The 23,780-nt window shown below is 39.2% G+C and overlaps 1 protein-coding gene across 18 annotated transcripts in view; it reads left to right on the top strand.

Moving 5' to 3' along the window:
- Positions 1 to 23,780, top strand: part of LOC138933850 (protein muscleblind) — a 420,535-nt gene that overhangs the window by 280,553 nt on the left and 116,202 nt on the right. The window contains exon 4 of one of the 18 annotated variants that reach the window (XM_070297079.1): positions 20,925 to 21,780. The exons of the other annotated variants lie outside the window; for them this stretch is intronic. Within the exon in view, the coding sequence (XP_070153180.1) occupies positions 20,925 to 20,948 (24 nt within the window). The 3' untranslated portion in view covers positions 20,949 to 21,780. Of the gene's footprint in view, positions 1 to 20,924; positions 21,781 to 23,780 lie in introns of those variants that run through there. 18 annotated transcript variants of the gene reach the window in all.

The following is a 23,780-nucleotide window of genomic DNA, read 5'->3' as shown; positions in this document are numbered from 1 at the left end:
TCTCTCTCTCTCTCTCTCCTTCCGTTCTCCCGGGTTACGATCTACCTATCTACGTCGCGTCGCATTATGCTCGCCTCTTTTTCGGGGGGCAGCCTCTTCTTCGGCTTTAAACTGTTTCTGGCTTTCCGATTGTCCGGGATTTTCGTCCCCGATCCCCTTCCCATCGTGAAATTTATTATCTCCCGATAACTTTTCTCGCATACGAGAGGAGAAGTCGCGAGGATCACCGCGCGTCGGCCGATCGGGGCGATGCGGGCAAGGCCCGAAGAGCGGAAACGGGATCGAGAGAGAGGATAGCATTTTCAAGTTTCGAACGCGTGACGCGAATCGGACTTCTCCGTATCGTATGTGCATGTGTGCGATGTAAGATATTGAGTGGAGGTCGCTTTCCTAATGCTTATTTTCGATTCAGTGGCACGCGCGTCGTACTCGGATTGGATACAAGTAGCTTTCCTTTTATATTTCTACTAAAAGTTTAGAGTAGGAAAACTTTGCGTTTCTGTTTTATCACTTTCCTGTACTATATCATGATATGCTTCAAGTCTCTATCGTATTTTATCAGGCAAGTATATGAATAAAATCAGCGACATTTTTTTATTGTATTCTTTACATGAAATATTTTATTTAATTAAATTTTTCTAATTATGTGTATGCGTATTTTATGCAGTCTCCATAATTATACCGCGAAAAACTTGACATCCTTCGACAATTTTTAACCTCGAATAAATTAAATTAACTTTACACAACCATGTATAGCGATGTAATGAATGATAACGAACGAGAGGCGAGTCATCATTTATCGGGATGTTTCGTGAAAATCGTATCGAGCGTCGAGCAACTTGTGAGATAAAGAGAAGAGTCCTACGAAAGGGCGAATTCGAGTGCAGGGTTAAAACGTCGAGGTCGCGGATGTACCTTCGGGAATTGCTCGGTCGTGGGATGTAGAAGGGTGAGGAGGAGGAGGAGGTGGGGGAGATTGAAGGGGCAAGTTAGACGACTGCAAACGAAGGTAACCGTTGGCTGGACAAGGATGGCGACGAGATCTGCTTGAGATTTCCGACGCGTGCAGCTCTCCTTAACCTCCGCCTCGTCCGCGTTTTTTAACACGGGATCTTTCTCCTCGTCCTCGTCGTCGTCGTCGTCGTCGTCCCTCCGCTCTCCTTCCCAGCTCCCCCCTCCCCCCTCTCCCCCCGCGTCCCATCTCTCTTCGCGGTGGCCGGGTCTCCTCTCGTCGAGCAGTTCCACGGCGTACTTTGCTTGCAAATCAAATTGGACCGCGGGACCTCGCCTCGTTCACGCGGCGTGAGGAATTTTTCGACTTTTGATCGTCGACCAACTGCTCGCGATCGATCTTAGAAACACGGAAGGAAGATACGGAAGAAACTCAGTCATCGGACTGCAGTTACTCCACAGTTGATTCCCTGTCCTCTTTCCTTCCTCTTTCTCCCCTCTTTCTCTTTCTCTTTCTCGTCTCCTCGCTAGACGTCTTTTGTGTGTACGTAAGTACTTTGGCAAGTATGTACTTACGCTCTTGCTCGTCCAAGATTGCGCTCAAAGACGCTCGGAGCTTCTTCGGAGACGCCCATTGCTTTAATTATGACTTAAGTTCCGAATTGTCATTGAAATTCTATGTTCTCGTCCGAAATTTCTGTTCGTCCTTTCCGTAATTTCGTCGTCTTAAGTACGATTCAACCTCAGATTGCACTGCAGATTAAATTAGTAATTAATATAACTGCTTCTGAATGTTTTACACAAATATTTGTCATACGGTCAACTCATATAACTCTCTCCAAAGCATAATTTGTGCAAGGGAGATAATCTGTCTTTATGAATCCCCCAAAATATAAACTTGTATTAATTGTTAACTTTAGTTGCTATTTGCTGTCATTCGTCATTATTTTTCTCTTGTAAGTTTCTAGAAATGATTAAGAAACTTTATTTATTCCTTAGAAAAGCTGATCTTTTTCGTAACTGCAGTTTTTTCATCATCGGAAATTTTCACTTTTCTCGCTGATTATTCGTTCACCAATTCTCATTCCCTTCGTTCGAATCTCATCATTCGTTGTCGCGTATTCTCAGTCGTAGATTAAATGGGGTCGCAGACGGGATTACAAACGGTTCGATCGATTACGATGGGCGCGATGGGCAAAATTTTGTCTTTTCCGCGACTTGGAGGATTCATCGAAGATGAAGAGCTTTAACGTCGGCATTAAGGGTCCAAACTTCTTCCTGGATATCTTCTCGGGCACGTACTATCGTCCGTATCATTTTTCTTTCACGAAACTTTCGACCCCTTTGCTTCATCCACCTCTGCATTTCCCTCCTCCCCTTCCCGCTCGCTCCTACAAGGGCATATATGTACGTAGACGCTAGCTTGCCGTTTCACCGATGATGAACAGCGATCGCTGAGGAACAATGAAAGTTCTACCGAATGTTCGAGAACCGAGAGAAGTCTCTCCCGTATGAATACTTATAAAGAAGTATGGCCGGACCGAGGAAGAGAATTCTCCCCGGAAATTTACTCGAAAGATCCTCCGCTGTAAGAAAGGCCGCTTCTTTCTTCGTGACAATAATGTACTGACACTTCCCTTTCGCGATAATTTGGATTGCGTTAAAAGAATGATTGCAAACAATTTAATTAGTTCGAAACCAAAATTAAATTGAACTTAATATCAATGATATTTTCTTGTAGATTCTATGTAAGAAATTTTTTCTTGGATTGAATCTGATTTATTAATATTTCTTTAGAACTCTATATATATATATATATACAATACACGTATATTCTTGTACGATTGATATATATTTTTATACGATTGAGATGAATATTTTATTTATAAATTGTTGAATTAGAAATTTCAAGAAGCACTTGAGAAATACTTTTATCATTACTTTACGCTAAATGTAAATTGACTGAATTGTTCTACTTTTAATTAATGGATATTTTAAGCGTACTCCAAATTCGTTGGAGGACGCGCTTTCGATGCGAATTTTCTGTGTGAGAAGACAGCATTGTGAAACAGTTAAAAGGCATTCGCACGGAATAAGGAGAACACGAGCAAGTTTTGGGACAGTTCTGCTATACCGTTTCCGGTACGATTGCATGGAAAAGGAGCTTCCGAGCTTTTCGAAATGACTCTCTTTCCATTCGAAGAAAGAAGTCTGGCACGATCTCGGGGCTTAGATGTCGCGCTGCCCGATAAGAAGGTCGCGATAGTGGCCGAGAGGTTGGGCGACGGTAGAGACAGCGGAAATAGCAGCGCAGGAGAGATGGGAGGGGGGAAGCAAAAGTCGAGGGTGGCGTACCGGTCTCTATCTATGTTAATTACCCAGGTGAACGTAAATCACATGATCGCCCAAGTGCCTCGTCCGCTAAAATGGCTAAGTTAGCCTCGTCTCGCGCGAAACGACGTTGGTCGCGCGGGATAAAAGCTGTAATTAATTACGCAATTACCCGGTGCTCCTTAAAGATAAAAACCGTATTTTTCGCTTCGATTCGGCTTACCGACAGCCACATTGCTCTAACCGTGCAATCTTTTTCGTTCCTTTCTCATCTCTTTCCATCTCATTCGTCTTTATTTTCTCTCTCTCTCTCTCTCTTCTATCTTTTTCATCCTATTCTCCATTCTTGTCAATTTTCAAGTGGCGAATCCTTCGGAATCTGCTGGCTGCAAAGGATGCGCGTCTTCTTTTCGCCGACTCATTCTACTTCTCTTTCCTTTAGTATCCTCTCATCTCTCCGTTTTCTCGCTGTCTCGTGGCATTTCTGTCGGTTTTTTTTTTTTTTTTTTTTACATCCGTTTTCTGGCATCCCTGATTTAGAGCTCATTTTCGTCGGCCGAAAGCTGTGCCGTTCTCACCCCTGAATCAACTTTGCGCCCTCCACAAATCACTGTCGAACCATTAGGCCTTGCTCTCTTTCTCTCTCTCTCTGTCTTTTTCGTTTTCTTTGCATTACTACTGCATTCTGAGTATACATCAGCGTAGATGGCTTCAGGGAATAGAGGAAAATCCTCTAAGGAAGAATGTCGCGAGAGATTGGAGATAATATGATGAATCTGCGCTGAACAAAATCGATGTACTATTCGAATTTGATGCACGCTGTGTTTCAACGAATAAAATTCAAATTTTTTTATTACATTTATTTTATCGTTAAAAGTAGAATACGATAATTGTAGATATATCGGATGTAAATAACGTATCAACATGGTACGTTTTTAAAATTATGCCAACGAGTTTTTCATTTTTAATAGCTTTTTTATCGTTAAAAGCTTTAAAGATAGCGATATATGTCGCACTTGGATGGTCGAGGATATTTAGTTTTCTCTCATATCGCTTTCATCTTTCTATCAAATTTCACGTCATTCGTTGAACGGCAAGGATGTTAATATGATGCGTTCTAAATCAATTTGAAGGCGTCGTGACTCCTTACACGTTTATTGCCTCTGATGCCAGACCCCTCGGTTCGGGGGCTGGCGTTACGTTACGACGTAATATATCGTCGTCCTGGGATCACCGTCGTAATTATCCTCTAATGCCAATTCATAAGAGCGTCGGCCATTTTCAAAGCCCCGCACGTAACTTTAGGAGAAACACGGCAGCGATACACTCGCACACGGATGCAACTTGTCGGCAGACACACCGACATTCGGCTACACGTATATAAACTTTGTTCCCTCCCACGGGACCAATATAAACGTGTATCGTTCTCCACGATAAGAGGCCACGAGCAGCAAGGAAAGATGGACGTCTTGATTTCTCTCGCCGAATTTTCCCTCTGTACCTCCATCTCGCTCTTCTTCTCTTCCTCGTTCGCTCCTGGCTTTCCGCTGCGATTTTCGTTTCCGGACAGCTAATCAGCCGTCGACGACGCGGCACGATTACCGAAACGGATTTAACGGGCCCAGGACGTTTAAGCGAAGCAGCAAGCAGGGACGGGCCGGCAATTCGAGGCTACCTTTCGGCAGCTTCGAGGAAAGGAGAACCGGGTTGAGACTCGCTTCGTGGCATTTCTGATGTGGCCATCGGTGCAGGCCATGAATCTTTCATGCGTCAGTCGTCCCTTACTTTCCTAGCTGCCCTCTTCCCCTCCTTTTCGTTTCGCTCTCTTTCTCTATTTCTTTTCCCTTTGCACTCCGAGACTGCCTTTCACCGCTCTCTGTGGAAATCCCAGCGAGCCGACGCTTCGAGTTATCAGTCAGCAGAATCTGTCAATCGCTGAAGTAACATATTCCAGTCGGCACCACTCCTACAAACTCCATCGTATCGATTCTCGTGATCCATTTCTTATTCTTCCTGTACTCGATGTCTCCCCTTTGCCTCGTGTCCGGTTGCCTCGTTCTCCTCGTATCTTTATGGGCTCGGACTTCCCTCACTTCGCGCGTTTGTAGGGGAATTGAACTTTAATGGGAATTGACACGTAAAGCCGATCTCCGACTATTTCAATTTAATTCTGTTCTCTTTGTAATTCACGTGTTACATTATGTGAGACAATTGCTTCGCGGACAAAGTAATTCGCCTAATAATTATCTTGTACACTGTGTTGTACAAGCAGTGCAGTGGTGAGAACATTTTAAACGCAAATTATTGAAAATTATTATTTACATTATTTAAATAAAATATTATTGGAAATTTTTATATGTATTGGATGATTGCATAAGTTCGTGCCCGATTTTCATAGATGGCATTAAGTTGCTGCATGGCGGAGTTCTATTGTTTTCGTGTGGTAATTGTTGCTTACACCGAATAGATGACGTTGTCTTATGTCAATTTAGCGTCAGATATTGTTCAGATAAGTCCATTTGTGCATAAGAGAAATCATTAAAAATGGAGAACGAAAAGGTGCATTTGCGGCATGTAATGCTATATGAATTTCGGAAAGGCGTGAGTGTTGGGATTGCACAAAAAAATATTCAAGGTGTTTATTTGGACCGCGCTCCTGCTCTCCGAACAGTCAAAAAGTGGTTTGGCAGATTTCGAAATGGTGATTTCAACATGGAGGATCAACCCCGCTCTGGACGGCCTTCTGGCATCGATGATGATATTGTGCCTGCCTTAGTGGAAAGAAACCCAAGGATTACAACTGAGGATATTGCTGAGAGGCTGAACATCGATAATTCAACCGCTTTTCGTCATTTAAAAAAGCTTGGATACATTTCCAAGCTTGATACGTGGGTGCCGCATCTTCCACCACGACAATGCTAGGCCACACGTCGCTCAACAGACGCTGCGAAAACTGCAGGAGTTGCAATGGGAAATTCTGCAGCACCCGCCATATTCTCCAGATATTGCGCCTTCAGATTTTGATCTGTTCCGGTCTTTGCAGAATAGTTTAAATGGCAAGAATCTCAATTCCGAGGAAGCTGTCGAAAACCACCTTACAAACTTTTTTCAAGAAAAACCAAGTTCTTTCTTCAAAAATGGAATCGACAAGCTTATAGATCGTTGGAAAACCATTGTAAAAAAGAATGGAGACTATATAATTGATTAATAAAAGTGTTCTAAAATATAATCTATTGAAGTTTATTATTTAAATCGGGCACGAACTTATGCAATCACCCAATATTTTCCGTAAAAATGACAATTAAATATTTTGAGAAATAGGATTTTAATTAATATATAAATAAATTATTAATTTGTACAATAATTATTTATAATCTTATATACATATATGCCTCATTATCGGGACAAATCTTGTGGTGTTAATTTTGTGTTTCTTCGGTTTGAGAAAGATGTAAGTTGAGCAATGCCGAGAAGATTAAAAACTTAATGCAGATACATTCGCAAAACTTTTGTACCCTTCCGATCTCGAACTCTTATTCTCAATTTAAGCTAATGGGATTAAATTATTTGTTTGCGAAATGCGAGAAGTTGGCCAACATAAACATTGGGGTAATTACTTAGATTGCTATTTTATGCTGGCAATAGCAGTGCTAGCAATTCCTGCCGAGTGGCCTCATCGTTTAACTTGTATTTTTAAAATTTTGATGCGGAAAAAAAGAGTTTTGCCCTTGCGCATCCAGAGGAACCAATGGTCTGTAAAAGTTTATTTCTGTTTGCTAACGTTGTCGCGAATTCGTTACTGTAATAACGGAAGTGCAACGTCTCACTGACCGCTGAATTATTCAGCTCTTATCGACTCTTACGTTTTACATTACTATTTATTTTTACGCCATAATGGAAGAAATGGTGAACATGCTGTACTAGGACGGTTAGAAAAAGTTGTTCTTAATTCAACGCGATTATTCCGTTTCGTTATCGTACTTGACCTCATGATGATGATCGATCTAATAATTTAAAAGCGGTATTTTTGTCGATGGCATATAATTAAAATATTTACGTAGACTCATCTGCATAATCGCGACATTACAATTTATTGTATACAATGTCACTCATAATTCATGATATTCATTTGCGTATTGCCGTCTATTGTGGAACAAGCGGATTAATATTAATAGCGTATCGTGAACCATGCGATGTATACGAGCCGAGACAATACATGAAACATTTAATCGAGAACTGCGTCGAATATTTATCAATTAACTCTCGATTTCTCGACAAATCCTACCTACGTATCGATTCATTCCCTGTTAATCCATCGTCATGAAGATCGAGGACTCCCACGACGTCGCCTGACGGTGTCACCTCACATCGGCTGCTCTCGTTCGCGCATCTATTTTCGTTTCCTCGCATCAATCCCATTACGATTCCGCGACATTGATGGGAGGAGGCGAGAAGAGAATAAGAGGGATTGTCACGAGAATGTAATATGGATTTGGTCCTACGACGAGTCTAATCGCAATTCCGCGGAGCGCACGAGACACCGAGACTTGAAATCCGATTCGTAGGGGGTGACGGGCGTAGTAGGGAGCGGGGTAAAGGGGACAAGCGATGGAGGGGGGGGGGGCATGAGGACGAGAGGACGTTTGGCCCCAAGGCTCATCGTTCATTCATGGGGCATTTACTCGGTATCCCCCGTAAAGCCGATCTCCTTTCTCCGGCCACTTCCATCCTTCTCTCTTCCCTTGACGGCGCACACCGGCAAAACCACCCCCCTCGTGCCTCCTTACATCATTCTCTTGTCCGTCGGAATGGATTGGGATCAGGCGGATATAATATCTTCCTCGAGGATTCATTTTCGAGCGCTGTTGACCACGATCGCTGTACCGCGCCGGAACCTCGACGGCGTGACAACTGCAATTCGTCTTGCGTGAAGCACCGTTCACGAGGCCATTATTCTTGAATTCGGAAGTCTGGCGAACGAATCCTATTATCCTAGCTATTGTCTCGCTGACCGCGATGTCCGAGATTCGTGGCGGACATTCGGCAGACCTTTTGCGCGTCACATACGTGCATTAGCGCGTTCGTGTTACGAAATTATCACTCAACCGCCGCAATTCATCTCTGCAATGTCGTACATCATATGGAGTCAGCCTGATGTTTTGCACGAGACATCTCGTGTACATCGTAGACATCGATTTTTCAATTACATTGCATTTAACGATTATTACTTTAATTAATAAACGCTCATTTTATTGCTCATTTTTCAAATAATATTTTATTTTTAAACATATATTATTTATATTATTATTTTCCATAATCTGTATTTAAAATTATTACTAATAGACGGAAGATTTTTGACAAGAATAGGAATTTTTGTGAGGATCGCGAGAAGAGCATTTTAACAGTTGAAATCTTCACGCCTCCTTTTGTCTTTGCTAAAAAATTTCCCGTTTCTTGTACAACTATTTTGCAATAAGTCACAATTCTTTGTACGTTATATGCTACATGTGACCTTTTATCCTGGCCTTCTTAACAGCTTGCTTTGGGATTTTAGTGCCTGTAGCGGCGGGCGGAACAGGTAGGTAGGTGTAATATATTCCTGGAGGATTCATTTTCCAGCGCGGCTGACCGCGGTCGTCCTCTCTCTCTCTCTCTCTCTCTGCAGGAACTTTGGCCGCGTAACAACTGCAATTCGTCTTGCGTGAAACATCGTGCGCCACGTCGTACTGAATAGTTAGCCACCGGATTTGGGAAAACCTTAAACGCGAAATTTGCGAAACCCTATCCCGATCGTTTTTTTCCCTCCCCTCTCTTCTCATATTTTCTAGTCTCGCAAAAACCCGGCAGTTTGACGTATATTCCCCTCGGGAATTAAGCCGGTTTAATTAGGTTCATATACGGAAATTGCTGGAATAATTATTGCAGAATACTTTACGCGAGGGAAATGAGATAATGAAGCAATTAACTCGGCGGTGTCAACAACGAGATATTAACAACGATATATTTTGCGGCCGTTGGAAACACATTTAATTGCAAATTTGGCGATAGCTTTGAATGTGGAATAACGAAATACTTGGGTTTCGGACTTTGTCATTAATGCGAATAGAATTAGTTTATCTCGCAATGTGTATGCGGTAATTAATTCAAATTTTATGAAGAGTAACAGTTCTTAAGTTCTTTTTCATTCTTTATAAATTACAACGATAATTAAAAATGGTCCGTTTATTTAAGAATAATTTGGTTTTTGTATGTACTGTTTTAAACATGGTTGTAATTTTTTTTTTTTTTATTTCACATGCTATTGTATCTTTTTATCGTCTATCTTTCTATGTTCCTCTACAACTCTATATAGACGAATTGGATTGAGGTTACGCCCTATACATATTTAACTTACTTTTTACATCATACTTCAACGTTGTGAAAAATATTGGAATCAACCGGATGTAATATTTTTCTTTAGGAATCCTCTCTCGGCAAACTTGCCGTAGTCGGTTCGGCGCGCTCGAACTTTCACCGCATGACAACTGCAATTTATCTCTCTGACCCAAAATTTCGTAGCTCATTATTTACAACTGTATCTGTGCGCGGAATGAAATTCGATAAATGGTCAGCGAGGTAACGATGAGGTTACAATTTATCATAATCACGCGATAATAATATTTATTGTATGCTCGTATTCGTTATCGATAATTCGAACAGAAATATCGATTTTCTTTTAATAAGAAGCAAGAGTAGATTATGTGATATTAACAACGTTTTGATCAACAATAATTTATAAAGTAATACATCAAGTAATGCAGTTATCGAAAATTTATTTTTATTCTGTATCGAGATGATTGATTCTGTATGAAAATATTTATATATATAGGATATAAATATTTTCATATGAATAATAATATGATATTAAATTTTTTTTAAACTAGAAAAATTTATATAAATTCGAAATTATATACATATATATATACATATATATATATATATATATATATATATATATATATATATGATTATTATACAGGGTGTCCCATTTTAATCTCCTCAGGCAAATATCTCAAAAACCAAGCCCGGAAGAGAAAAATGTTTCAGACAAAAGTTGTTTGGTTTCGAGGGGGCCATAAGATGGTGACAATGATTTGACCTTGGAAAATCATTTGAAGGTCATGCGAAGGTCAACTTTAAAATCTTAGATAGAAACCCCCATTTTTTATTTAGTATTCTTGTAGCTGACATCGAGAGCTTTCCAAAACACTAGAATAAAGTATTTTTTTATTAAGTACTTATTTTATATTTTAATCTAACATATTTTGATATAAAAAATTAAATATCTCGTAAAATGTTTTTTTTTAAACAATTTTTTTTTTTTTATACTAATTGATTTGTCTTATTATTCTGTACATAGAAGTGTTACGGTAAAATGATCGAAAACTGAATATTTTACGAAATATTTTATTTTTTATATCAAAATATGTCAGATTAAAATATAAAATAACTCAAAAAGTACTTAATGAAAAAATACTTTATTAGAGTGTTTTGGAAAGCTCTCGATGTCAGCTACAAGAATACTAAATAAAAAATGGGGGTTAGGTTTAATTAAGATTTCAAAATTGACCTTCACATGACCTTCAAATGATTTTTGAAGTCACACAACTTTCGTTTGAAAGATTTTTCGATTTAACGCAGTGTTTCTGAGATATTTGAGTAGGTCCTTTAAAATGGGACACCCTGTATATTGATATATTTTAAGAGTATCGCGAATGATTACGATAATTTATCAATTAGGAAAGAATATCTCGATTATGATTTGATATCAATATTTCATATTAATTAAAGATTGAAATAAATTATTTAAGTATTATTATGCGCTAACTCAATCTCTCGACAGGTTAAAAAGCTTGTCCGCAAAATATGTGACATTTATTACCGCGAAGCGCGAAAACGTTTTTTCGATTTATCGATGGGATTATTCAACGAGGGAATGAAATTGTCATCGCGAAGTGTTATGATTCCCAGGAACATTTCTGCTCGATTTAACCTTACGGTTATCTATTGAAACAAATCAATTCCGGGGCTCCATGTTTTCGCGTTCTATACGACATTGTTATCAAGTCGATATACTATTGGGTTATGATTCTTCTATGAGAGAATTTTCCAATTGAAAATGAAGATTATCGCAATCTTTTCCCTGTGGATAAAAAAATTATTGGAATAGAATAGATGAGTAAATATTAAATTGGTTCGAAATGTATTAGTTTTATACATAACGTTTTTATAATAAAGCAAATTGAATATCTTGGTTTGAATAAAACAAATTGAAATCTTAATAAAAATGAATAATGAAGTAACATAATCTAAGAAAGAATAGTGACAAAATAAAGATAAGTATTTATTATTTCATAAATAATAAAATTTTATTATCTCTTTACACAGATAATATTTCTCTCTTGAAAAAGAGAGAAATTTTTATATCTTCCGTAGCTTAACGATTTATAAATTATATTGTTAATTCCGATAATTCTATTATGAAATCAACGATATCCCATATATGAAAGGAAACGCAAGAGAGATTCTGTATCTCTTTCAAATTTTGAAGGAATATCAATCTCTCTTAATTTTTTTAAAATAAGCCAAGCAGAAGATTAATTCCATTCGAAGTAACGACACCAATCATCAAGAAACGCAATAACAGTAATGTGCTAATTGCCGTTTTTTTTTTTTTTTTCCACCGCGGTAGCAAAGGTACCGAGGTAGAAAACTAAATCTTTGTGACTCAATTATTGGATTTTCATTCCTCGGTCGACGGGTAGTCGGGGACGATATAAAACCCGGAAAGTGCAAACCGGCTCTCCCGCCGTCCTCGCTGCAATCGGCGGGGGGCGGGGGGGGGGGGCGACCGCGCGGTGAAACGGCACTCAGATCGAAGGTTATTATAAATTCCAATCATAGAGCCCGATCGATAAGCCGCGAAGCTTCAAAGAAAATTATAAGTTGCGCATCGCGGCCCGTGCGGGACGGCAGGTGGGAGGAGGAGCCGTACGACGAGATCGTGGGGGGATGAGACAGGTCAGAGAGCAAGGATGGGATGGACCGGGTTGTAAAGCCATGAAAGTGCCTTTAACGGGGGGGGGGGGGAGGGAGCGCGGCATTGCTGCCCAGCTTTTAAAGTTAATAAATTCGTCGGCTTGCTTTACCCTTCCGAGCGTTTTCTCCTTCATCAACTTTCTCTTTTTCTCTCTCTTTCGCTTCCTCCCCTCTGCCGATGTCCTCACCCTCGTTTTTATTAACCAAACCGAATGAACGCAGGAGGAGATAGATAGATAGAGAGAGAGAGAGAAAGAAATTTAAATTTAGTTTGAACAATAGAACGAGCTGACCGAATTTAATAATATAACCCCTACTTTGCCTATAATAAATCAGGCTTATATTTAGTACCGCGTCCTGCCGAATTTAACCACTTTGGACGAGTAGCAGCTTCTGCCGAAGGGAGTAAAACTTCGTCGACTCGATCCTGTGTGTGAGGAAGTTCGCGTAAATGGCGGCACAGGGGTGTAATCTCATGCGCGAAGTTATCCGGCCGCGGTATTGTTCAACATATTGCGTTATGTTTATGCGCCTGCGCCGTATACGTTTCCGTGTTTCATTAAGTTAATTAATACGCGTTAGATAGCGGCGCGGCTTCGATTCCATCGTCGAACGCGCGCGTTTGGCTAAATACAATATTTTGCCTACATGGGCTCGCTGTAGAAAATCACGCGTTGATAAAACACCGCCATCGTGATTACGATTGTTATTAAATGCGCCTCGCAAATCATTTTTACTGACCTTTTCGTATTATTTTCTGCCATTTCTTTATTTGGTTTCGAATCGCGTAACGTTAGTATGTAAAACTTATGACAACTTAACATTGTGTAGAATGAGTTGATTTAAAAAAAATATTGTATTGTTATAATCAAGATTTTACAATATTTTCTCTTGATTTTTAGCGTTAGTTGAGTGTCGCGTAACAAAGTTTATTCATCACATGTATTTTTTACCATGGTATACATAAAGAATATCTAAATTTTTACTTTTCCGCAATTGTTTTAAAATAAAAACAATTGAGATTTTGAAACACTTGATTTAATCATTTTTCCCGTCATGTAAATCTCACGTATAGCGAACGTGCAATTTCGTTTCTGGAACATTCCTCTTAACACGTCGAAAAACTTGACCGTTAACAAACCACACCCATATTCAACCCGGAAGGACCATCAGGTGACCCTACTCGAGCTTCCCCGCTCTTTGTTATACGATTATTGCCATAATACCCAGGTGGACTTGCCCTTCGTAATCGTAGCCAAACCCCATCCGCCCACTCTCGTACGCCGCTTGTAAATCGCGTTCGTGGAAAGCATTATACGCTCCCCCCCCCCCGCCCTCCCACCCCCCATTCCACGCATTTGCCGCCATTGCCCGCAAAACAGAATATTTAACGCGTATGTGTGAAAACGCGCGCCTTAACTACTTGGAAAAATCTTTCTCCGCGCGGACGTACATTATAAAATTTTTCAACGCAGTAGAAACAACCAACAGTAATTTAAAAAATCGTTTTAGGACTTTCGTTTAATTATAAAAAATTCATTTATATATATCTGATGATGATATATTTTTTTCGCATTGAAATATATTCGGATCATTGCGTTAAAACAACATTCTAAAATATTTTCTGGAAAATTACATATATGGTATATTAAATTTTTATATAATATCCAGTACGCAAGTATATTTCTGATTGTTGGAAGATATCGATTAAAAGAAATCGATTGGATGATATATGCGCAAATGTTTTCCAAGGCTACACAAACAACCATCAACTAGCATTTATGCTTGAATTAATTATTTCTTAATTCAGGAGTAATTCATTGGCCGAAAATTTTGATTAGAACTCGCGAATGAGAGATTTTCGCTGCTTGTACGCGACTCGATAGAAGAGCATCGACCATTTTGTTCAATTTTCCAATGCTCTAGGTATTTTAATATTAATTCCATGATGATACGCAAGGGAGAAGGAGAGGGAATCGATAGTAAATGTTATGATACATATATATTTTTATAATAACATTCCGGGGTAGTGCGACCTCTGACGATCGTCGTAGTACTTCAAACGTCGACGCGGCGCCATATGAAAGTCAAAGTGTAATCGTAAGAGAGTATCATATTATGGGTATATTACGTATCGGACACCGCGGCGCGTAAAGAAATATTCGAGGATATATTTCAATCCGCCGGAGTACCCACTTTATATACCTACGTCCCATCCGACCGGGGACCCACGGATGGATAACCGATGGGGCGGTAGCGACGGGGAGAGGCGATATTTTATGGGCACCAGTTTTTATTGCGCGAGACTTTTAGGACATCTCTTAAGGGAGGCGTGTTTGTAGTATCGGTAATGCCGGAACACATCATCTCAGGTATATCACAAGACTTCGTGTCTCCTGGTAAAGTCTTCGGAGTCGCGAGGGACTCTACGAGTTAGGAACTTTTTATATTCTATTCAAGTTGTCTCGAGAAATTACAAGAATCCTTTAGATTTTGGATATAAAGGAGATTTAAAGAGGAAGAGTAATTAATCGTATATATATATATATATATTTTTTGTGCTACTACCTATATTGCTTCTAGATCTTTAACATTTAATAATGAAACAATTATTGAAATTATCATTGAATAAAAATATCGGACATTATTACATCAATTTTTCATGAAGGATATGTAGATTGTAGTTCCTTCTTTCCATATAGATTTTTTTCAATTATAATATTAGTGTATTTTAGTTTTTAGATCAATCAAATTTACATAAATACATTCTTTGGTAACGTCAAACGTAAACTTTTGAATTGATTGGCACCATAAAGGATAATATCAAGTGTCTACATATGTAAGAAATCTTGAAGCAGAAAGTTTATTCGGTGCCAATCAGCTCAAGAGAGCAACTGACAACGAGAGATTGAATTTTTGCAATTTTCTCTAAAATGGAGCAAAAACGTGCAAACCTCGAAAGGACTTCTTGTCTCTTAGTTTTCCGGTCCCCTACACGCTCTTGAAGTTTTGCCATTTAAATTTGGGACACCCTGTATATTACGCGCGTACGCTATTCTCGTTGGCGCTCGAAAGTTTCGTAGGATTATTTTAATCGATTCTGGATGATTATAAAATAATCTGTCGAGAAAATAAGTAATGCAAAATTAATTAATGCCGACTTTCTTTCATTAACAAACTGTTGTTAATTTTCAACAATTTATTAATGAAGGAAAAAAGATAAAAAATAGATTTAATAATTATCAGTGTTCATAAACACTTACATGACATGACTGAACCGAGTAAAAGAGTTTCTATTTAAAATTTGGTTAAAAATTGCCAAAGAAATAGGAGAAAACTCTAATGCGATATATTAATTCAGCCATAGTGAATTTAAGAAAGGTAGCGTTTGTATATACATACTTTTGAGAATATTATCTCGATTTTTATCACGGTATATTATTTCGATCAACTCTCGCCATAATTGTAATGACTACATCGAGATCCAATATAATATCATCGCTGGTTATTGTGAATGCAAACGAAACTCAATCGTCTTCCAAGCCAGAGACGATCGTTTACTTTCCTTAACGAGGGAAGATAGCAGCGGAAGCGACGAAAGGGAAGAGGGGGGGGGGGGGTGGGGGGTACGTGAAAGAGAGAAGTCGAGGAAGGCAAAACAGGAGGAGAGAAACAGAATCGAACTCTTTCGCTGATACATTAACCGCAGCCGGTGTAACGTGGTATTATTCGGGCGGCCGCGATGGCTGTTCTTGGCGAACTTTGAATCAGATTTTAATTAAACGAAATTGCGAAATGATATTTCACTATCAGTTATACGGCGTAGACCGGTCTCTATGGTAGTCCCGGCGAAATTAAGTTTGATTCGCTTTCTTTTCCGGCGAACTGCGACGGCCAGACATAATTTCCACCAGCGTAAGTTCGCGTATCGCTATGGTTCCGGCAAACTTTGGGATGGAATCGCGAGGCCACGACATCGCGCGATCAGATGATGAAAACGAGAGAGCGATCGGTTTCGATATAAATACTCCGTCGCGGAAAATTATTATTTTTTTCTTTCCTTCCGTTTAATCTATATATCGTACGGCTGAGATCTCCTCAGTATAATTGGGTAAGAGATCGGCGGACTCTAAAAGGGGCGGATAATTAAAAAAGTTTAACTAAAGAAAATTGCAGATGTGCGTAAAAGCTTAATATAATCCTAGCAGCAAAGTTATGAAATATCTTTGATATAAACCAGTCCCCACATTCACAAACGAAACACGGTGTAGAGAAATTATTTTTTAACTAAATTATAAAAAAAAAGGTATTATATATAAAGAGGGAAAAGATAATGTTAAAGAGAGAAAGAGAGATTAATATGACGAGTTAATCTCCTTAGTTATCTCGACGAATAAGAACAGTGCCATTAACTGATATTATCGTCAACGCTAAGACGTTATTTGCTACATTAGCAGGATACTCAAGTCCAGTCATTAATTAAAGATCGTGACGGACTAAACCAACTACTGCTTTATTTTAATTAAATAAAATCGCATAATAATGTTTCACGATCAATTTCGCAAATTGTGGGGAGAGCGAGATCGTTTGAAATTGCAATCAAATAATTCGCCCGGTATTGTTTAACCTGATTCATCATATTGTTCTACAACAGCAACAACGAGGGGCGCACATGCGCTCACTGCGATTCCCCGAGATGTAAACTCTCCATTTCGAGTTTCGGCCGAAACTTCGCGTCAGATTCGTCGAAACGATACAGCAGCATATTACACGCGCCATTGAACTATGCGCTATCAGCGCGGCCTGCATCCGAGCGTATTATTTCGATATGCAATTCAAGACGTCGAGCGGATTAATCCTTTTGTATGACGGGCTTTCGAATCCGTTTTACAGGGCGACACTTAATATATTGTTTGTCTCGATAAGAGGATTTTTGCAAGAGAGCGATTGTCAGCTGTTTAACATGTCACTCTCCATAGCGATACGTACAGCTACCAGGTATATAAATATGAAACCGGAATTTTTGTATAGAAAATACACGTTTATTGTATGAAAATGGTAGAAAATATTTTATTCAAAGTATTGCCCATTGTTAGCTATACATTTTTCCCATTTCTCTGACAATTTGTGGATGCCACGCCAAAAAAACTGTTGCTCCTTTGAGGCAAACCAGTCATCGAGCCATTTTCGTACATTTTCGTAAGAAGTGAAGCGCTGCTTGGCAAGTGCGTGTCCCATCGATGCAAATACGTAGTAATCGGATGGAGCCAAGTCTGATGAGTAAGCCGCATGCGAAAGTATTTCCCAACTAAACGCCTCAATCGTTTCCTTGACCGGTTTTGCTGTGTGCGATGGTGCATTATCATGAAGCAAAATGCGTTGACTTTTTTGATATTCTGGTCGTTTTTCACGCAAAGCTTGATTCAAATCGATCATTTGTTGTCGGTAGCGTTCAGTATTAACGGTTTCGCCAGGTTTTAGCAGCTCATAATAGATCACATCCTTCTGATCCCACCAAACACAGAGCATTGTCTTCCGTCCATAGCGATTTGGCCTTGCAGTCGAAGTCGATGGTTCGCCTGGAGTTATCCATGATCTTTTATGCTTAGGATTCTTGAAATATATCCACTTTTCATCGCCAGTCACAATTCGATGGAGAAATGACTTTCTTTTGTACCTGGCGAGCAGCATTTCGCAAGTGGTTTTTCGGTTTTCCTGCTCTCTTTCGTTCAGTTCATGTGGAACCCAGTTTCCCATCTTCTGGATCTTTCCCATAGCTTTCAAACGTATGGAGACGGCTTCTTGTGTCACGTTTAATTGATTCGCGAGTTGTTGTTGCGTTTGAGCGTCATCCTCATCCAACAATGTTTGCAATTCGCTGTCTTCAAACTTTTTCGGTGGTCTTCCACGTTCTTCGTTTCTCACGTCAAAATCGCCACTTTTGAATTTTTTAAACCACTCAAAGCACTGTGATTTACCAAGAACATGCTCACCGTAAGCTTCGAAAAGCATTCGATGCGATTCTGCAGCAGTTTTCTTCAAATGGTAACGGAAAATCAATGCTGTCCGCGAATCGTAGTTTCCAGGCACAAAATTCGACATGTTCAACGCTATTAAAAATTATGCTGTTGTATGAAATTTGTATTGTTGTGAGTTGAAAGTCTTTATCAGATGTCAAAACAAGAAAATGGCGCCAATGACGCGGTTTGACGGTAACTACATTGACAGCTAGGGCCATCTACGGGCAAATTCCGGTTTCATATTTATATACCTGTTATATATATATTTTTTCTATTTATCTTCTTTATAATTTATCCTACTTATGACTGTTTTTGGTGTTTTTCCCTTTTTTTATATTTCTATTTTAATCGATATATTATTTTATATATCTTACATGATTATTCTTTAATGTTATATTTTATATTCTCAATTTATTATACTCTTGCGTTCACGGGAGAATGTTCCTAGGATAGAATCAACACCACAATTACTATAATACTACGCCTAGTAGTTATAAACATATCGCGTACGGTTAAAAACGTCAACGACCTACATATGTACCATATACCCGATTTCTCAATGCAATACGAGTTAAAGATCGTCGCGGATCGTTAAGTCGATGTCACTGCCAGCATTCGAGCACGATTCGGCTCTGCACCTTCCAATCCATATGAACGCGAGACCATAATTTCCATCGCGACACTTCGTTTCTGCGACGTCGCAAGCCGTCGCCCCTAATGGGTATGTAGGTGCTCGCGGCCGGTATACGAAGTCGGTGAGAGCGATGGTGAGGGGAAGGCCCTTTAAAAAAACCCGGGGAGAGGAAACGGTTTATGACCCTAAAAAATGTTTTATTCATGCCGCGTAGGGGGACTCCCCCACCTCGTTTCACTAAACGCGCGCACACCGTCAACGTCGTATCAAACTTCAACTATAAGCCCGGCTGAACTCGAGTTTTCCGAAATGCGCCGGGCATGTGAAACTAAGGTCGTGGGCGGGTTGACCCTCTCGGCGTGTATCCCTCTCTCACGTTTCGCCTCCGATATGTCGCGTCCGCGAGCTCGCGATTACGGTCGGCGAATGTATTTTTCTCCTCCTGCCTCAGACTCCCCCCCTCCCCCCTCCCCCTCCTCCCTCCTTACCCCGCCGCGTCTTGTTTGCTTGCTTATTGTTAGCCGATAAACGCGCCCGAGCAGCTTTGTGATGTTTCTAGAGTTCATCTAGTATTTCGCGATTTTCTGCGCGATCCCGGAACTTTAGCGCGCGCGTACACGTGCGCGATTTCAAATCGTAATTTTATTCGAGATTTATCGACTACACGCGTGCGGATAAGCTAACAGCCAATTCCGAATGTATAACAGCCGGTGCGTTATTCATCTGTATGAAACAATTTTTTATTAATTACAAATAAATATTTAATCTATTAAAACTTCGATTAACTTTAATCACCGCGTTCAATCACGCTCGTATATCACCGTGTTGCATGAATATCGTTTTATTTTATACGTCATTGGTATATAGCGTATAATAGATTTATTTATTTGTATATTATTTCGGAGAAAAATGAATATGCGTGTTTTTAATCAGATATTCGCATGATAAATACGTTACATCGAGTAACGTTGACGTCGGATACGACACAGCGAGCCATACAGTATGCTCTTTATTTTCTTAACGAGCCACGGGATATAACGATGATTTATACACATATACGGGACACGTTGCCAAGTGCGTCGGGGCTTAACATAATGTGGCGTTGGGGGATTTAAATAATTAGCATAATGAGGTGAGCGAGGGTACGCGGTCGACGTCGCCTCGCGTGCCTCATTCGAAGACGACGGACTCGGGGAACGGGAGATCCCTGCGAAGGGGACTCCAATTTCAAACCTGAGCACCGCGGCTGTCAAGGCGGTCCAGAAAGGATGGTCCGAGCCAGCCGGCCCTTAGCGCACAACCCCCATCTCGTATTACTAATTAATTATTCACAAGTTTACTTCGCGTTACACGAAAATTTACGCCGCTTCACCTCCGCTCGCACGTTCTCATTCGACTTTCGCGCTGATTGATATTGACTTTAGTAAATGTTTCCACTTTCTACGAGTTTAATTCTCGACGGGCTGCGTAGGATTGTAGACGTCAGATAAAGCTTCAAACGCATTATAGGATAGACTATGGTATGTTATAATAATAATTAAAATTACTCCGAATCTCTCTCGTAGCGCATTTTAAATTTTTGTAAAAATTTCTAAGAATTGTAAGAAAGATAAATATATATATTAATATAAAAAATACGAAAGAAATAAAAAATCAAACTTTTCTGAAAAAATAAAATATTGCATGTAATTTTGCTCACACACACACACACACACACACACATTATAAACAGGTGATTAAAATTACTATTCTTTAGCTCCTCAAATTATTGTTAATTCAAGGTACAACATGTCCCTTCATACTACGGTCTTTCCTATTCTGTAGAGCAATTTATTTCTTTGTATTAATTATATATAATATTTAATTACAAAAGATATATATTTATGTGTAAATATCTTTTTCTGTTTCAGGTAAGCATGTGTGCCACTTCGTAGAGAACTAGTTTCTTCAAGGGCTATAGGTTCGACAATGACAGAAAGTAAGTTAATCGCTCTTGAAATTTCTATGTCGCGCAACTCACTCGATCATTCGTGCTCTTCCGGGAAGGAGCGAAATTCTTTTTTTCATTTGATAGAGCGTCGCGTTGCACGGTGCCGTACAATCGAAATGGGGAACGCTCGGCAAGAGACAGCCTGGTTCCAAAAGTTGCACGGCAGTTAGCGAAAGCGAATTCTCTTCCCTCTCTTCCCTTCCCCCCCCCCCTCCTCGCGTCGGATATTCCAGCCATGTTCGTTAATTACCGCGAAGTAACATGGCGTGAGTAATAATAGTTTTGTGACTCCCGCGAACGCTTGGCGGGGAAGAGCGTGGGATCGGGGCCAACAATAGCCGAGTTAATTAGCTCCCTTGTCATTTTGTAGGAAATAGGGAAAAACTAGCCAACTATAAATCACTTCGTACGCGAGCTAGTAAAAAGACTCGCCGCGCCGGTCGCGCCTTGGAGCACGGGTTATGCAATGAGAGCACGTATAGCGGGTAACTTCCTCGTAGGTCGAAGCTTTCATCGATTCGTGAATTTTTCGTTACGAAGAGGATCGTGTATACAAGCTAAAAAAAAAAAAAAAAAATACAGTTAATATTTCAGACATACAGGGTGTCCCATTTTAAAGGACCCACTCAAATATCTCAGGAAACACTGCGTTAAATCGAAAAATCTTTCAAACGAAAGTTGTGTGGCTTCAAAAATCATTTGAAGGTCATGTGAAGGTCAATTTTAAAATCTTAACTGGAAACCCCCATTTTTTATTTAGTATTCTTGTAGCTGACATCGAGAGCTTTCCAAAACGCTATAATAAAGTATTTTTTCATTAAGTACTTTTTGAGTTATTTTATATCTTGATATAAAAAATAAATTAATTAGTGCCAAAAAAAAAAAATTGTTTAAAAAAATACATTGTAAATAATTTTCTTAAAAACAATTTTTTTTTTATACTAATTGATTTGTCTCATTATTCTGTATATAGAAGTATTACGGTAAGATTATCAAAAACTAAATATTTTACGAGATATTTAATTTTTTATATCAAAATATGTCAGATTAAAATATAAAATAACTGAAAAAGTACTTAATAAAAAAATACTTTATTATAGTGTTTTGGAAAGCTCTCGATGTAAGCTACAAGAATACTAAATAAAAAATTGGGGTTTCCATTTAAGAGTTTAAAGTTGACCTTCGCATGACGTTCAAATAATTTTCCAAGGTCAAATCATTGTCGCCATCTTATGGCCCCCTTGAAGCCACACAACTTTTGTTTGAAACATTTTTCGATTTAACGCAGTGTTTCTGAGATATTTGAGTGGGTCCTTTAAAATGGGACACCCTGTATATGCGTGATGGACGTACGCAACTATACTGAACGAAAGTTATTTAAAAAATAACTTGAGAGATTTGTATTTTTGTTTCGAACAAAAAAATTTGTTACTCGTTCTTGCATCAATTCTTTATTTCCGATTAAACTCCGGTCAATTCTCTTTTATAAAACATTTATATATTTATTATAATAATATATTATATATAGAGTGTTTGCGAAACTTTAATTGTTTGTATTTATCTATTGACTATAAAAAACTAAAACCTTTAGAAACGTCATTGTCCTTTGTGCGGCTTTTTTAATAATGGAAACCGCGCGCGCGTCAACGAGATAGAGACGCGTGACTACAGTCTATTCAATACTATCTTCTGTTCGTCGTAAATTACGTTGAGTCAGTCATAAACTTTTAGCTATCTAGATTCGTTTGTCGCAAGAATATTGGCTCGATTTCGAATCACGTCGAGGTACGCGTTCCTGCTCAATAAATAACGAACGTTATCAGCAATTATTATCTTTATTATAATCGTGTTTCGATTGAACAAGGGAAATGAATCGACACGAATGTTTATTCCATTCTGAAATAAAGATCAAAGATACTTAAGTATCTTTTATGAACTACTTGACATTTAGCAAAAAATTAGAGAGAGAGAGAGAGAAATTCAAACTATATTTGGGGGAGATATTTTTTTTCTTCATTATTTTTTATTCGCTTCTGATAGAAGGGAAAAAAAAATATCAATTCACATATATTCACATTTAAAAAATACATTATTTAATTATATTTCTCGACGATTTTTGTATTTTCGATTTAACACGCGTATTTCAATTTTCTTAAGGAAAAATATTATTTAACCCTTTATTACAAATGTGGGATCCAATTATGCCGGGACTTACGAGCTTCGACGGGTGTTCCGGTAGCAAACGGCATTTGGCACGAACAGCGGCTGCTTCTTCTTCTTCTTCTTCTTCTTTGTCTCGAACTTCGTCGGATAGCAGACCGCAGGGAAGTACTTTTCCCGAAGCGTGACGTCATTTATTTCTGTCCACCGCCGCGCGAGAGACCGTGCCACCCTCCGATATTCCGGAGAGTCGCGAGGGTGTGTCGGATATAACCGTACCATTCCCGGATTAATAACGTTAGCGCCTCTAAAAAGATCTTAACGTTAAGGTCTCGCACATCGTGACGCGAAAGTATACACGGCCACTCGATGAAAATTGGGTTGCGCCCTTTTGCTTTTGCTCGCCTTTTGTTCTCTTTTTATCTTTCTCTATTTCTCTCTCTTTTTCCCCTTTTCTTTTTCGGTGAATATCTAATGCCAGTTTATCTCTTCTATTAGCGAGAAGTCAAAAGTTTCGTCCTCTGTGTGAATAACCCACCTGATCGAATTTCCGAGAAATACTCGCGTTACTTTTTCCAATTTCATGCGACAATTTTTTAGAATGCTCGCGCTTTCA

This window comes from Polyergus mexicanus, unplaced genomic scaffold (assembly GCF_030449975.1).
Source record: "Polyergus mexicanus isolate NDT 795.1 unplaced genomic scaffold, iyPolMexi1.0 SCAF_1, whole genome shotgun sequence".
In the NCBI taxonomy this organism is placed as follows: Eukaryota; Metazoa; Arthropoda; class Insecta; order Hymenoptera; family Formicidae; genus Polyergus; species Polyergus mexicanus.
The sequence above is the reverse complement of the archived record's forward strand: the minus strand, read 5'-3'. Positions and strand labels throughout refer to the sequence as shown.